We start from the raw sequence: 18160 nt of genomic DNA on the forward strand, positions 1-18160 counted from the left end.
TTTTATTAAAAACAGTTCTCACCGATACCAAGATAAAGTTTGTAGAAAGAAATGGTAAACTACTTGCCAATTAAAAAAGCTTTACTTACATTAAAGGCTCAGTCACTTTTTTGGCATCAAAAAAAAAGGCTCTGCTTGGTCAGAAAAATCAGCTTTTGAAGGTCTTGCAGTAAAATTATATAAGTTATATAAGTTAATCCTACGCAATAATCCCATAAGCATTCGAATTTATCGATGCGGAAAGGTCTGGCAAATAGTGGAGATACCTTAATGCCATTAAAAAAATAATTTTCTACTTTCATGCCAGCGGTCACTTCCTATATGCTTGATGTGTTAATCTATGTGTTAGGAATACGCTAGATTTATTTAAAAAATTATCATTAAACATATAAACATTTCCTGCTGAAAAAGATTCTTGCACAACAAGCAGATTAAATAAATGTTGTTATGGTGTATATATATATATATTCAAATATGACTATTAGATAAACTTGAAGGTACTTAAAGGACTAATACTTAGTGCTGGGGACTGAACTGGCAGCATAGGAATGGCCAAAAAAGCAGTTTCTCAGTGTATTTTATCCATGCCAATACTACTTAAGGTCCTTTAAAACCTTATAGAATTCCGTTAGCTTACAGCAAACGCAGCTACTGAACAACACCTCAATAATGCAAATGCTCGTACATAGCAGGATAATAAAGATCGCAATTATTTTTCTGTTAAGTTTGCAGCTCCCAATTTCTTTTCAGAGAGGCCTGATATAATGACAATAGCAACAGGTTTTATAGATGATTCAACAACTAATCATTGCAACGCTGCTGCAGAAAGCTGGTTGTCAGTTAAATAAACAATAGGATAAGATAGGGCAAGGGGTAAGTTTAAATAAAAAAAATTAAGCATCGCCTTTGCTTAGCACTTAATTAAAATATTCATCTGATTGCACAGCATCTGTCAATCTGACGTAGCTCTTTCAGAAAATATCTTTTTTTTTTTAAATAACGTTGACCTAGTAGAAGACTGTTTTAGATATGAATTGGAGCCAAATCCTGTAACTATGTGACTATGTTTAATAAAAATAGTTTGGAAGAGACTACAAAACTGAATCCAAACGATAGCTTTTTGCCCGTAAATATTAGACTGATTCTATTGTTTCAGAACACTATGTATGTCAGCATTGTCATGTCTAGTGACGTTTACCCACTGTCAGTAACAAATACCATTTGGTATTCGTCACCTAGCTACCGCACCTACAAATAGATACCAATGCACGCTTGGTCGATTACGTGCTTCCCAGCCATTCCTGCTTCCTAACTCCACTCCCACCAAATTCCACAGCTGGCTTACGCCTGCAGCTACATCTTTTTCTAAGAATATGCTTTTCAAATTAACCTCTACTCCTTGACTCACCACCGGTCCTACCCCCGATTATCAATTCAATTTAGGGTTTAAATAGAACCACACACTGCAAGCTCATCCTCTTTCCTGGAGAATCTGTCGACCAACAAACAAGTAGCTGGTATTAACTACAGTCAGTTATACCATTAAACTTCTAATTGTCTAAATTATCATTCCAATTTTTGTAATCCAATAAAGCAAGTTTGGCTGACAATTCAATTAAGGTTCTCGTTTCTTATAATATATTACGAGCTTGACAAGCAATTTATTTCACTGGCCAACCCAGGAGAGCTTTTAGCTACTAATTATTCATTACTCGTGGAGGTACTGGTAAATTAATTTTAATACCTTAACTACATAACAAACACTGCTGAACACAAACGCATCTACTGTCCGCGCGTTGGTGTCGTAATCATAGTAGCGATTGTTATAGTTTTGTTGTTATTATTGACCCTGTTACTGCTCTAACTATTGTTTTTATAGTTGTTTCCTTTATAATTATTGTAGTACTTTGAGTTAAAGATATTGTTAGAGGATATGTAATGATTATTATAACTCTGTCGTATAATAAGGCCTTCCCACCACTGATCACAATTGGTCTAATTATTATTGATTTGTTGCCTGCAGATCATACCAGCTTATCTTGTTATTCACAGCATTTTTTACTACGGAGTAACATTTCTTTGTGTCATAACCCTTTTGTAAGCAGTAAAAGCAATTTTTTCTGAACTGATATAATATTCCATATCAGCTAAGCTGGTACGTAGCTCAATTTGACATCCCAATTTTGTATTCTCTTATTTATCGCATCTATTACTAATTTCGTGCATAGTTCTATAGAATGTTTATCATATTTAATGCAGTAGGAGCAAAATTAATAATCGTTATGTGCCTTAAGGTATTCTGGTAGATGAAAAAGTTTGACAAAATGATTAGTTGCACAAGAAAGTGCTATTATAATTTGATGAACACATGCCTGTTAGCTTTAATTTATTTTTGGAATAAAAAAAAATGTTTAAAAAAGACTTTTCTAATAAACTGTTTAACATACTCTAATAGATTTTTTGCTAGTATTGCTAAAAATACCACCTTTTTTCTTTTTTTTGCACTTAGCTAGTAATATGTAGGTGCAAGCATGTACGCGAAAAATCAGCAGCATCTATATTTAGCAAAGTAACTAATTATTACATAAGAAGTAAGGTAGAAACAAACAAAATTTAGGAAAAGTAAATTCTTTTTTTCTTTTAATACTTAGGCTGTTTTAGAAATATTCAACTATATTTTTTATCTGAATTTTCTTGTCTAAATTTTTTTTTTTTTTTTTTCATCTTAAAAAAAAAGAAGGTTCAATCTATTTTAAGTTATAAAATTTTATTTCTTGTAGCATGTTTTTTTTAAGTGCATACAGAATTTTACAAAATAAAAGGCATGCTTAATAATACAGATTATACCTTATTGTTGTAAGAAATTTTTATAAAATCAATTAAGTAATGTATGTTTTTTCAAATAAGTGCATTTTTCTTACCAAAGCAATAAGCACTCTAAATGTTGTATTTTTAAGGCTTAGCATGTCTGATTCAATATTAACAGACTCACTTAAAATCCATTCTATATTTTTTGATGAATTCCACCTTCCAACTAATTCAAGGCCTTTAGCGTCAATTTTGAATATTTCCAATTCAAATTTACTCCGGAATCCAGCAGTATCAAAGGCAATGAATCCAGATAACCCTTCCACTTCAACCTAGAACAATGCAGATATTATTTTAGCTTTAATTATTTTAGGTATACATTATTCAACTAATTATTTGAATTATTACGAAAGGTAAAACTAACTGTTGTCTGTTTATATTGATACGGACACCAATTAAAGTACATCCTACTTTTTATGTTTTATTAACTTGATAATGGGTGAAAAATGTCATAAGAATATGGCAAAAGTTATTCTTAAGAATTTTGAAAGTTCCAAAAAAATAAGCCTCAAACTTGGTGTAGGAAATAGCTGTCAAAAAAAATTTTTTTAATGGGTTGTAGCTGTGTATATGATAGTGATTATGTAAATCTTTTCGTGAACTAAAATAATTTCTATTGAGGCAGGTGTTATAATAAAAACTTCTATAAAAAAAAGGGAACAAGATATTATGATACACGTAATAAAAAAGTAGCTGGTTTGAATAAAAATAATTGCAATGACAATTATAATAGTTGCAGGGGTACATAAAAGTTACTAAATACAAGAACAGATTCTAGCAGAACAGTAAAGAGGAAAATGTTTTTAGTATTAAATCAAAGTATTTTAATTTTGAAAACAATGTATTAGATTCGTATAAAGTGTCAAATGGAAGTAAGTTGAGAAACTTTAAAAATAAGGGGATAGTAGAGTATAATTATGCATCAGAAACTTATGTAATAACACACACATACACTAACACACATACATACATACATATATATGTATGTGTTATTATGTAAGTCTCTCACGCATAATTATATATATATATATACACACACACACATATATATATATATATATATATATATATATATATATATATATATATATATATATATATATGAGCGCGCGGTGGCTCAGTCAGCTAGGTCGTGGATTGGCGCGCGGGAGACCATGGTTCGATTCCCGGCCAGTGCGACTTTCGGGCAAGTACCTATGTGAATTTTCACATGTGCTTTTTCACCACGCAATGCTCCTCAAGGAGGGCTTAGGCAACCACCTTGCAGCTTAATTGCCTAATTTCTCCCTACCCCCTCCCAGTAATGGGAGGCCTCCCATCCCTCTTCCCTTCATTCTCTCAAGTGCTAAGTGCCCTCAGAAGTGCCCTTTATAGGAGTTGGACGTAAAGCACTATAATATAAAAAAAACATATAAATATACATACATTATAGATTCCTACAGCTTAGAAACAAAATAACTGTGAATTACTGCTAATAGGACATAAAAACGTTTCCAGAATACCATTACTATGTAAAGGCAAAACATAGTTCTAAGACTATTAAGAATATTCTTTATGGTTTCTGTACATATTAAAAGCAAATTTATCTATATAGGATTTAGATGTATTCCAGTATTTAAGGGAGCCCTTAAAATAATTAACATTTAAGGTTATATAGAGATACAGGCATGAAAATTTTAATAATAGTTGAGAATTATTAAGATTAAAATACAATTTAAAAGTACGGTAAATAAATTAAGATAAAAGGCGTAATTTTCAAAGCTTGTCACACTTAGAAGTCCTTTTTTTTAGTGATTATAACAGTCTTCGTAAAATACGATTTTCTTACTTATCAGTAGGCAAGATTGATTAAACTTTGATATCGTATCCATGTAGCAGTATTTCACCTACTGTTAGTGACATTGGGTACGAATAATACACATTCTTGATTATGTTTACAGGTCTATTGTGTAATAAGAAATTTCATCTTGAATGTGATAAAATCAAAATTTAATAAATGTTCAAGAGCAAGACTTAATTCAAAAATTTCTGTTGTGACTTTTTTACTTTTTTAAACTGCTTGGAAGTGTTGATATAATCAGCAGACTGATAGCTCAAAGTAGGTTCTCCGAAATAAAGAGTATGAATATTTTATAAAACTCGTAATTTTATAAAAAAGTACAAAAATTTCTTGTTACATTTTTTTTTATTTTGCATATTAACACATAAGTTTAACTTTTGTTCAATTTTTTTTTAACACCTTTTTTGCTTTTTTTTGATAACATTCTTATTGCCAAGGATTTTAGTTTTTTTTCCATACTGTTTTATTAATTAACATTATTGTTAACATTACTTCACCTTAGTATGGACATAAAAGTTACAAAATTTTGTAATTTTTTTTCTTTGTTATAAAGTTCCTCTTGAGCAATTAAGACGAATTTTTTGTTTGTAGAATTAGAGTAGACAAAATTGGCTCGTTTATTCGAAGAAAATAAAATCTTAATTAATGATGCCAAAAACCAAAACTTCTGTATTGTTACTATGGCTTACTACAAAAAATTCATTTATCCTTATGATTAATTCATACACATTAAAGATAAAAAAATTTTGTTTTGTAAAAGTTATTTTTGTTGAATTTTTACTCTATTAATATTTCAACTTAAGGTTTGAAGAGTAACTTAGTAAATTCTTATCTTTGGTTAAGTCATGGTATTTTTTGTAAAGAAAATATTAAGGTCAATATTAAATGGTGAGTTAAATTTCTTATTTTCGAAATAATTTATTTAATAGACAGCAGCCTACAGAAATTTTATACAAAGTTAACAAACATAGCTTAAGTAATTGTATAAGGTCTTATTATGTAATCGTTTTCATGAAATTATATCATAAAAATATTATATTTTACTTACTCACTAAATTATTAAGCCAAATAAAAAAGTTTCTTAAGCATACAACAGCAAATTGAAACATCCAGTTGCTTATGCCAGTGCTATTCATACTAACAATAATTATAATTATATTAATAATAATAATAATAGTTAAAATAGTAACAATCACAATAATGATAATAATAATTGGTGTTTAAGAAACTCTTTATTTGTTGAGTACAAGGGAAGCGGACCCGGCGACAATGAATAGCGTGCTTTCTGCGTACTATGCTCTGCTGATAATTTTGGTGGACTAGCTGTCTCGAGCGGCTTGCTGGCTGCTGCTGCTGTGGCTTGGCTGGTAGAGGCTTGTATCTGGCCAGCTGATGCGTGAACCTGTGTATCAGGAGACGAACTGAGCTGGTCCCGGCACAGGCCGTCGATGCCAGCGGCAGCGGCGTAATGAAGCGCCGAGACGATCAGGAGGGGGGGCCAACCGACAGTATATCGTCGAACGAAACATCCCACCCGCCTCGTTCCAGAAACGAGACTTCAAGTCCCGCCTGCCGTATCCAGAGCGGTTTCGCCTTTGGGCGATGCAGGCTGAGAGGCCGTCCGGGTTATCACAGGAAGCAGCGTGACTTTTGTGATTGGCCTGGTGTATTCTCCCGTCACCGTTCAGACGGTCACAGCGCGTTCGAGGCCGTCCGGGCCAGGGTGAACACCAGTTACACGGCCGAGAGGCCAGCGGCCGTTGGTTGAGAGTAGAGATGAGAGATGAGTCAAGGATGGCGACGATATCACCCAAGGTCAGGTTCCGATGAGGGGTGATCCACTTCGATCGCTGTTGAAGAGTATTAAGATACTTCTGACTCCATCGGGCCCAGAATTGTGCTCTGATGCCCCGGACAAGCTCCCAGTGAGCCAGATGGTCGAGATCCTGATCGGGTGACGCGGCCTCGATGATTGAATTGAGGGGTTCTCCGATGAGGAAGTGACCGGGGGTCAGCACGCCCAGGTCGTCCGTGTCGCCCGACAGTGGAGTGAGGGGTCGGTTGTTAAGGACAGCTTCGATCCCGACCAAGACAGTTGAGAACTCCTCGTATGTCAGGTGCCGTGAGCCCATGACTCGTCGGAGATGACCTTTGACGGACTTGACAGCGGCCTCCCAGAGACCTCCAAAGTGAGGGGCCCCGGGTGGAATAAAATGCCACTCGATACCTTGATCCACAAGGGCACCCGCGACGAGGTCCCACCGGTGCTCAGCAAGACGGAGCGCGTCGCGCAACTCGGTGTCAGCTCGATGGAAGCACGTTGCGTTGTCGCTCCAGAGTTCAGACGGTCTTCCCCGGCGCCCAGAGAAGCGGGTGGAGCCGCAAGAAAGGAGACGGTTGATAGATCGCCTACGAGCTCCAGATGTAGTGCCTTTCCTGGTGAGACAGACAAATATGGCGATGTAACCCTTCGTGGTGCGAACGCCTCGGCCCTTAGCTGCGAGGACGTGGAACGGCCCAGCGTAATCGATTCCAGTGCGACCGAAGGCGCGGAAGGGAGTAACTCGTGACCGTGGGAGAGGAGCCATCAATTGGACAGCTGATCGGGCTTAAAGGCGAGCACAAGTAACGCAACTGCGTAGGAAAGCCTTGACTTTCCGGGAGCCACCGATGATCCAAGCACGCTTGACGGTGTACGCACTGGTGGTGCAAAAGCCCCCGTGGAGCGCTCGGTGATGAGCCCACGCGATCGTAAGCGTGGCGAGAGGGCAAGCGCCGTCAAGGATGGGTGGGTGTCGCTCAGCGAAGGTCATCTCGGCGTGCTGGAGGCGACCGCCCACACGCAGAACGCCGTCTGTATGGACGAAGGCTGCGAACGATGTCAGTGGGTGCCGCTTGAGAAGGGCGCGGCCTGTGCGAAGCAGTGCAAGTTCATCAGAGAAGGCACGCTGCTGGCTCAAGCGCACGCAAGCGAGGTAGGCATCGGTCAACTCGGTAGCCGTCGATGCTGAGAGCATCGGTCGTGTAGGGGCTCTACCGAGATGGAGTCTCGCCCACCGACGCAGGTGGGTGAGGGTGCGCAGGAGGACGCTCAGATCGGAGAACAGTTGGAGAAGGTCAAACTCGACCTTTTGCGTGACGTTGCAGAGGCGAGGAGGTGAGGGCTGTGGCGGCTCGGAGGGCTCTTGGGGCCAACGATCAGGGCCTTCGGACAGCCAGGAAGGGCGAGTCCACCATGTCTGCTGACGGTGTAGAGTCTGGGCATCGGTGCCTCGAGACGCCACATCGGCAGGATTGTCATGAGTAGGCACATAGCGCCAGATGTGCGGTGGCAGTACCTTCTGGATGTGGGTGACGTAGTTGTCGACGAGAGCGTGGTTGGTCGGCTCGGCAGAGCAGAGCCAGCGTAGAACGACTTGGGAGTCGCACCAAGCGTAGCATTGCTCAATAGGGATATTCCACTCGCTGACGACCAAGCGCAGTAGTTTCGCAGCAAGCAGCGCGGCACGCAGCTCAAGGCGAGGGATCGTCATGTGAGCCTGGGGCGTGGCTGACGGCTTGAGGCTTCGGATGGGCGCAAGTTTCGTCTTGGCCAGCAGAATGTGGCAGCGAACTTGCCCTTAGGAGTCCTGCAGCTGGGAGTACACCACCGCGCCCATCGCGCGGCAGCTGGCGTCTGAAAAGGCGTGGAGGTGAATCTTCGATGGAGCCGAAGATCCAATCCAACGTGGAATGGAGAAGCCTTGGATTGATTTCAGCTCAGTGGTGAAAGCTGACCATCGAAGAGCCATTGATGCAGGCACGACCTCATCCCAATCTAACCGGGCGCGCCAGAGATCCTGCACAAGGAGCTTGGCTTGGAGTATGGTCGGCGCGAGCCAACCGCAAGGATCGAAGAGGCTCGCGAGTCCAGCAAGGATGCTCCGCTTGGTGTCCTGTTCTCGAGCTGCCGGGGGTGTGAGCCGGAAAGTATCCGAGGCTTGGTCCCAGCTGATGCCAAGCTCGCTGACGAGGCCGGCGTCGCTGAGTTCACGCCACGTAGGGCGCAGGCAAGCTTCCTGGGTGAGGTCAGCTAGAAGTTCGGCGTCATTGGCGACCCATTTTCGGAGTGGAAATCCGCCTGAGCGCAGCAGACCAATTACTTGATCCCGAAGCTGGCGGGCCGTTTCGAGGTCATCAGCACCCGAGAGGATGTCATCCACGTACCGATCGTTCATGATGACAGGTACGGCGTCCGGCCACAAGTGCCCTTCGTCATGGCAGAGTTGTTGAATCACACGCAGTGACAAGTAGGGCGAGCAAGTTGCGCCATAAGTAATGGTGCGCAGTTGATAGTGTACAGGCGGCTGACTTGGATCGGGACTCCAGAAGATGCGCTGAAGGTCTGCGTCTCGCGGGTCAACCCAGATTTGGCGGAACATCATCTGGACATCGCTGCAGAAGGCGACGCGATGTTTTCGCCATCGCAGCAAGACTGTCGGTAGTGCGGTCTGGAGTCTCGGCCCAGAGTGCAGGATGTCGTTTAGGCTGTAGCCGCTCGAGGTTGGGTGCGAGGCGTTAAACACGACGCGCAACTTTGGTCCAAGGTTCCCGTGTTGCCAGATGCCGTGGTGCGGGACGTAGCAGATCGTGCTGCTCGGTTCGGAGAGCTCTTGACTGGAGAGCTGCTTCATATGACCAAGGGCGAGGTACTCGCTCATGAAGCGGTTATACTCGGTCGCCATCTTTGAGTCCCGCTGGAGGCGACGGTGTAGAGATCGCAGTGAGGCCAGGGCGCTAGTTAGGCTATCGCCGCGGAGCGGTGCAGCATTGGGCTTCATAGGCAAACGCACGATATAACGGCCGTCCGCGTCGCGCTGGTAGTTGGTGAAAATCCGCTCGCAGTCGATGTCATCGGGTGCGCGGCGGCAGACGGAGGGCACCTCTTCAAGTTCCCAAAAGCGCTGGAGTAGCATGACGAGCTCGCGATGCCAGGGTGGAGCCAGCTCATCGTGCAATGTCGGACACGCGACGGCGCTGTCCAAGGGGCGCCCAGGAGCACACCCGACTAGAGTCCAGCCGAGTGCTGTATGCTGACCGACAATCTCTCCACGCTGATGGTACCCAGGGCGCAGCAGACGGCTGTAGACCTCAGCGCCGATGAGAATATCGACCGCACGAGGAAGGCCGAAGTCGGGGTCGGCGAGGTCCTGCAGGCTGGCCCAGACTCGCAGGATGCTGGGGTCAAGCGGGGCCGCAGGAGTTGAAAGACCGAGGTGGGGTATGCACAGCGCCTTCAGATGCAAACTGGGGGTGCCATCCCCTGGCATCAGGCGCAGGCTGGCGCGGAGTGTCAACCTTACGGCGTGTTCACCACCGATGCCCGATACGCTGGTTCTAGAATCCTCCAAAGGGGCCTTCAGGTGGCAAGCGAGCTTGAGAGAGATGGCCAAGATCTCAGAGCACGGGTCAAGGAGGGCTCTCACGGTGACGATGGGCCCCCGGCCGCCGATAAGTTGGACGAGCGCGGTCGGAAGCACCGCGAGTCATTGCCGGGACTCATTAGGAGTCTTGAGGAGATCGGAGCTGGTTGGCTTCGCATGCTTGGGTGGGTCCAAAGATCCTGGAGCTTCGGACCGGCGCTTGCGGCTGTCGTGCAGCAGACTGTGGTGCTCCGCCCGGCAGCGCTGGCAGACCGACTTGGAGGGGCAGTCATGCGGGGAGTGCCCTGGCTTCAGGCAGTTGAAGCATAACTTCTCCTGGAATACGATGTGCATCTTGGCGGCTAGATCCAGATCCCGGAACTGACCGCAATGCCCGAGATAGTGGGGTTCGTGACAAACCGAACAGTTTGCTGGAGCCTCCTGGGTCGTGAGGGAGCGGAAATTGCGCCCTGCGTGTGTCGAGGAGGGCCCTCGTGAGACGGTGGAGCCAGCTGAGCGCGCTAGATGAGAAGCCTCTACGGAGCTGAGAGTGCGGCATTTGCGCCGCAGAAACGCAGCCAGCATGGTAAAGGTGGCCCAGGAATCACCGGGCCCGTCGCTGGAAATCTCCAGCTTCTCCAGCTCGTCTTCCCAAGCACGTCTTGTGGTTGCGTCCATGCCCGTTGCTGCAAACGCGATGAACCAATCATCCCAGGAGGCGACAGGGCGGCCGAGAGCACTAAGCTGATCGCGATGACATTCAAGCGTGTCCAACAGCGCTTAGAGACCTCCGGCTGACTCTTCCCGCAGAGGCTTGATGTTGCGGAGCGCCGCAACGTGGTCCTGCACAAGGAGCCGCCGATGCTTATAGCGGGCCTCGAGTAGGCTCCAGGCTGTCGGGTAGTTGGAGCCAACGATCTGCACGGAGTCCAAGACGGCCTTGGCATCGCCTTGAGTGAGTGACTTTAGATAATAAAGTCTCTCAACGTCCGTTAGCTGCTTGTCGTCGTGTATGAGGGCTCGGAACAGGTTCCTGAAGGATTCCCAGCCCTCTCGTCGTCCCGAGAAGGGCTAGATGGTGATCGTAGGCAACTTGGGCCCACGATGTGGTGCCGGTTCTCCGGCTGGGCGGATTTCCCCGTGGGCCCCGGGCGGGGCTAGTGCGAGCCGAGCGTCATACAGGTGTGACCGGGCATCGACGAAGTTGGCCTCTGCGGCGGCGTATATGTTGTCCGCGGCGTCGCCATGTTCGATGGTTTCTGCGGTCAACAAACCCACGTGGTTGACCTGGAAGTCATTCCAGTAGGCGTCCAAGAGCTTAAGCCGAGCCGTGACGTGGCCTGTGGTCCAGTGGCTTGTCTCGGTGGCCTTTACAGCGGCCGTGAACCAAGCGATGACGTCGCCAAGCCGTTGTTGGGTGGCAAACAGGGCTGACGCCTGTCCGGTTTCCCCGAAAATCATGAATATAATGAGTTCGACGTTGAATCATCAACGGAACTCGAGGCGGACGCTTCTTGATCAGTTATAAGTCGCTCTGCTGAGCCAAATGTTTCGTAAGCGAGGCGACACGGCTCCAGGCGCTCGGAAAGGATGACTACTCTGCAAGCGAGGCAGCAAGGCGCCAGACGCTCAGTTGGCTGCATGAAATCCACGACACGGGCCTCATGGCGACCGTGGTGGTCTCGAGTGCGCATGCACTTGTGAGCAGCAGTCATGCGATGCGGGCAACATGGCGGCCGCGGGGGCTAACGCTCGCACGGCGAGCAGCCAAACCTCAAATCCGCGACACGGGCATTATGGCGGCCGTGGCGGTCCAGAGCGCGCGAGCTTCAGTCGGCGACGCCAGCAATATGGTGGTGGCAGTGGCTAACGCTCGCACAGCGAGCAGCCAATATGGCGGTCCCAAGCGCGCGTGCACTCGCGAGCGCCAGTCGGCAACGCCTGCGATATGGAGGCCACGGTGGCTGACAAACGAGAACCATGGCTGCCACGCAATCTGTATCATGGGCAGCGTGGCGGCCATGACCTCCAGCTACATTAATTAACGCGCGTGGACGTGCAAGACACGTGCATTAACACAAGACGCAGGACTTAATGCGTACTTACATCGTGCCGGCTTTTCTCTCCTTGTTGCTGAATCCGGCTCGAAGGACCAATGTTTAAGAAACTCTTTATTTGTTGAGTACAAGGGAAGCGGACCCGGCGACAACAAATAGCGTGCTTTCTGCGTACTATGCTCTGCTGATATTTTTGGTGGACTAGCTGTCTCGAGCGGCTTGCTGGCTGCTGCTGGTGTGGCTTGGCTGGTAGAGGCTTGTAGCTGGCCAGCTGATGCGTAAACCTGTGTATCAGGAGACGAACTGAGCTGGTCCCGGCACAGGCCGTCGATGCCAGCGGCAGCGGCGTAATGAAGCGCCGAGACGATCAGGAGGGGGGGCCGACCGACAGTATATCGTCGAACGAAGCAATTGGAGTTGTAAGGATAATGATGAAAATAATAGTACTTTGCCTGTCACGAGCTAACATAATAAGATTTACCGGTAGTTTTGACTGTTTATAATGTTTAAAACATGATACCGAATTTTGGTCAAATCGTAGTCAACATGTTTTTCACTGCTAGTCATTGTACAAGGAGTCGGCTTGTGATACCCTGGGAAATCGGAGATTCCGTTACTCCTATTAGAGGCATGAGTACAAACTCTCTCTTTCTTTCTCTGAGCATTTTTGAGTCAAGAAAAGAAGAAGAGTTAATTTTTCCGTATTCTTTTACATTTGAAAAAATTGAAACAATCTACTCAATTACAAATTAGACTTTTGCAGTATGTTTCTGAAATTGTTGATATAATAAAAAAGGGTTATTCACAAAATCATGAGCCTGCAAACATGTATGGTAAAAATTAAATAATTCTTCGAAAATTAATGAGTTTCGTTCACCAAGTTTACTTTAGTTGATATGTAATGTTGTTGCTTGCTAACAGTGTTGTGCGTATGAGTTGTTTCTAACTATATGTGAAAATTTTGGCGTTTTCTATGATTTTCGCTTATTTATATGTATTAATTCTAAGTTATTCTAATATTTAACCTTATGCTGCTTAATCCTAATATATATTTATATTCGTATTAGATATTACCCCTTAGTTAAACTGTTTCCAGTTAAACTTTTGCATCTACGATCATTTCATTTTTTCGCGACGAAAAATTTTTGTTTGTTTTTCATTTCCGGTCAGCATAGGCCAGCGTGCATGTACATAAATTATAGTTGTGCTACAGACACAAGTAACTTGCAGGTGATTCACATCCATTCAAATGCATGTTACTCCTTGCTAAAAATACTTTGAAAACAACATTCCTGAGAAATCAACACGTAAAAAAGTTGATGCTAATCTTTGTCTTCTGATATTCCAACTTAACTAGCTCAGACTGTTAAAACTTGTGACGGTGAAATACCGTCCAGACATCATCGATAGGCTAGGATCGATATGGGAAGAGGCAAAAAGGGAAAAGCAAAGAGAACAGTTAGAAAAAAAGGAAAAAAGGTAAAAGCAGAAAAGAGGCTAGATAAGCTTGAGCCGGTAAAAGCGCGTAGAGCGAGATTTGTTGTGATTTGCGAGGAGCAATTTCACCAGGGCGATTAAGCGAGAAGCAATTTATTGGTTTTTGTGGGAGAAGTGTCTGTTGGAGTTCTTTTTTTTTTGGCAATCGTTGCTACTGCAGCTGCCCTTGAGTGCCCCTGGTGCAGTGATTGGTGCAAAGTGTCCTGGCCCTGCTGAAATAGCCGGTGACGCCACACAGTGGGCGGAAAACGACTATTTTTGTCAAAACGTGCATACTACAAAATATCACGTACAAAGGTGTTAATTAGCCACTTCTAAAATAAAAGCAGGACCTACGTAAGCTCTAAATTTAACGGCACACTTACATTTCAAAGATGTTGTATACTTGTCGACATAATTGTTAAAGTCGAAAGAGTAAAATAAGTAAACAGCAAGATCGCTTATTTCAAAGAACGGTCTTTATTTTGAGTATCACACATAACCACAAAATAAAAATTTTTAAATCTAACCAATGTAATAGTGCTACAAAAACGTTTTATAAAAGCAAATTTGTCGAAAGACATTAACTGATTTGTATTTATCCAGCCCAGGGACAACAAATACTTTAACGGAAGTATAAGTACTGTTTGAAATAACAATAATTTATAATGAAAATTTTAAGAAAGAACTATATCTAATATATTAATAACATAATAATAATATTATAATATTTAATAGTTAAATATTGTTTATTTTCTTGGAAAGATGTTTATATACAAAATGTAATATCCAGTGACCCAATATGTTTGAGTGTTATTCATTTATTATCATTATGTTTGTACACTAGACTATAATTTATGTAATTATTTGTTGTCCCATTGGTTATTACGTTACAGTCTTCTGGGTTATTTTGGAAATTGTGTCTCTGGAAGTTTTGTCTATGAAATTATTGTCTGATTCTTTAGTCTATGACTCGAATCTACTAAAAATCAAGAGAGATTCGTCTTAGATTTATTTGAGTCTGTCCTCAAAAAGCATCTTTTTAATGCACACGTTAATTCCCGTATGACTTCTAAACAACTTATTACTGTTTGTACGATGATTGCTCATAACTAGGCTAGACTCGCCACATGAAGACCTAAGAAATTTTGCATCGATATTGCAGTACAGTATCAGAGTATAGTGCTCATTTTCAGACACAATGGCTCTTGTGCTTTAAGATATTGCAGTCTGAGTAATAAAATGTATATATATACACGAAAAAAAGGATTCGGACAAATGATATTTCTTTACTTATCCGATTTTTTACTTACAAAGAGTCGATGCTAGAGTATCGATACTTTAAGACTACCCGATACCTAGGAATTGATTATTCTTTTAATAATTAGTATCTGCAAGCTTCAAGTACGTAGCTTTATTGTAGTTGGCAAAGAGCAGCAGAAATGAGCTAGTTATCTTGTGCTCTGTCTCAATTAAGAATGATAAACAAACTAGCAGTATTGTAAAGTTGTACAAGTTACAGTGGGATTTAGTAGTATTATTCAGGCACTGAATATGTTAAATGTGTTAACATAGTAAGGTTAGTTCTACGGAGCTGTAAGGTACATGACAACTATCAATCATATATTAAATTGCAACTACATGGATATATCTTATAACGCATTGGTATGTGTATTTCCGTTCAAATTCAATTTTTAAATTACTTCGTTGAATTTAAAATTTTTAAAATGCAGCTGTAACATTATTCATTTATGCTTGAAGAAATTATATTTTACAATCATCTGTTACATATTATAGAGCAGTTTCTCCTTTGTTTTCATTTATCTCATATCAATAGTTAATAAACAGGGATTCAGTCATTTCGTTGCAATCACGTATATGTATATATGCAGTTTGCATGTATATATGTATATATATATATACACACGTACATATTATTGTATGTATGTATAAATGTATGTATTTACGTGTGTAACATTGAAAGTGTATATATATATATATATATATATATATATATATATATGTAAGTTTGTTGTATTTAACACTTACAAACTTAGCCGCTGGTGCGACTCATGATTCTCATGCGTCATTATGAAAGCACACAGCTCAACCGTCATCACCACCCTCGCCTCTCGTTGTCCACGTACTTTAGTCAGTTAGCTACAAGCGCTCAATGAGTTCGCACCAAATATAAAACTGTATTGTATAATTGTTGTGTAATGTAAAGTTGTTAATGTAAGCTTGTAACACCTAAAGCGACATAATTGTTGATTCAGGTAATCAACATTGTAACATTGTTTTAATTTTAATATTGTGTATTGTTATTTACAATTATTATTGTTATCAAAATTTCAGTTATATTTCTTTCTGCATCAACTTGTGTCTGATTTTGTGCCATTCAACACCACTCCTAACCGTCCGAAGTTTCACGTTTAAAGCAACTTGAAACTTACAAATCAACAATTATGGAAGGCAAAATCAAGGCAACATTTCTCCTATCTGCGGAAGCTTAGGATAGTAAAACCACGATTGTAAAAGTAAAGACTATCCAAATCCTGGGACAAGAAGAGAAATTTTTTTTTCCGCCTGAATTTGAGCCCATCTCTAAACATACAGAATTGATAAAATTGTCAACGATCCAGGGAGCTGTAAAGAGTCTGAATGAGAGAGGAAAATTCAGGAAAATTGACATCACGTTAACAGAAAAATTAAAAGAAGCTTACATGGATGAGAAAGGTAATGTGGTGTTTGGCGGTTACTATTTAGAGGTAGTTGATAATTTCCCCCCACCCACGGACAGCACATTGCCCACTTCTGTTCATGATAATCCGATGAAATTTGTCGCAAGCAACATGATTCTGCAAAAATTTTTGAGTAAGGATCAAAACGCAAAGTTGTGGTTAGATTTATTTATTCTTAAGTGCAAAAGATTGAGTATCGCCGAATTCCAGTTTCCAGAGGTTTTAAAAAATTGTTTGGAGGGAGCTGCTTTAGATTGGTTTTCGGTTCTATTTAAGTCTGGTGCTTTGATAAAGCCTTGGAATTATTGGGCACAGTCTTTTCTGGATACATTCGGGAAGATTTCTTGGTGTGAGATTGAAAAAGCTTATTCTTTCCGTTGGTTGGGTGGACCTTTCTTGAATTTTGCATTAAAAAAGAGAAATCTTTCAATAAACGTTGATCCTGATCTTAGTATGAATTCTCAAATCAATTTCATTGTGCTGGCTTTACCAAAATCCGTTAGAACACATTTAAATAAAAAAAACATAATAACAATTGAAAACTTAATGTCGGTACTGCGCACACTTGAGCAAACTGTAAACAAACACACAAATACGAGGAGATCCGAGGTGGATACATATAAACAGAAACAAAAGTACTTACCTTGTCGTATTTGCAAGAAAATTGGATATTCGAACAGATTCCACCCAGAAAATTTATGTAGAAACAAAACAAATTCGATTATAAAATCAGCAGAAACAAAAAACTAAATTCGATCCCGCTTATAAAATTAAGGATATTTGTTAATGATACTGAGGCCAGTGGGCTATATGATACTGGAGCCAATGTGTCACTGATGAACTACAATCTTTATAAGACACTACCATTAACAAGCGGAATAAGCGGGATCACATCGATAAAAACATTAAATGGTTCAATACAAGCTTATGGAGCAGTAACGGTAGATTTAAACATTTTTAATTTAACAAGAAAATTTTCTTTCAAAATTGTTAAAAATGATTTATTCGAGGATCACTTATTGATAGGTTTGGATTGTATCAAGGAGTTTTCTCTGTGTCAGAATAAAAATTTAAAAATTTTTCAAAGTTCGAATTCTATTTCTAAAAATATTAATGCCAAAGAATGCCAAAATTTGATGCTTGAAGATAAAAATGATAATAATGATTTAAATAATCTCTTGAAAAAACACAAGGCCATATTTGCTAAGGGTAAATTCGATATTGGTACAGTAAAAAATTTCGAGGCAACGGTCAAGTTAACTGAATGTAAATATATTTAAAAAAAAACCATATAAATGCTCAATTCCGGATAAAACAGAAATAAAAACGCAAATAAACAATTTGTTAAAAGTGGGACTCGTGGAAGAGTCGTACAGTCCATATGCTGTGCCAGTCACTTTGACTTATAAAAAAGATGAAGGGAAAAAATTGCGATTGTGTATTGACTATCGTGAATTAAATAAATTAATTATTCCTGAAGGCCAGCCGTTTCCTAGAATTGATGATCTAGTGGTACGTGTAGGAAAGTGTATTTACTTTTCAAAACTAGATATCAATTCGGCCTTCTGGTCTATTCCCTTGCGAGCTAAGGATAAATACAAAACGGCCTTCGTGACTCATCATGGTCATTGGCAATGGAGATGCTTACCTTTTGGGTTGAAGTCAGCTCCGGCTATATTTCAGCGGATTTTTTCTAGTATACTAAGAAATAACGATTTGGATTCCTTTGTTATAAATTATATAGATGACATTCTGATTTTTTCTACAAAATTATTC

General features: G+C 41.6%; 1 protein-coding gene across 1 annotated transcript in view; it reads right to left on the bottom strand.

Annotated features, from left to right (window-relative positions):
* Window positions 1-18160, bottom strand: part of LOC106639240 (glutamate receptor ionotropic, kainate 2) — a 1100929-nt gene that overhangs the window by 580958 nt on the left and 501811 nt on the right. Inside the window, exon 6 of the mRNA XM_089592472.1 lies at window positions 2922-3140. Coding sequence (XP_089448598.1) covers window positions 2922-3140 — 219 coding nt within the window. The remainder of the gene's footprint in view (window positions 1-2921; window positions 3141-18160) is intronic.

The sequence above is a fragment of the Copidosoma floridanum genome, unplaced genomic scaffold (assembly GCF_036245765.1).
Source record: "Copidosoma floridanum isolate Cflo_tuat_1 unplaced genomic scaffold, Cflo_Japanese_pri ptg000017l, whole genome shotgun sequence".
Lineage (NCBI taxonomy): Eukaryota > Metazoa > Arthropoda > Insecta > Hymenoptera > Encyrtidae > Copidosoma > Copidosoma floridanum.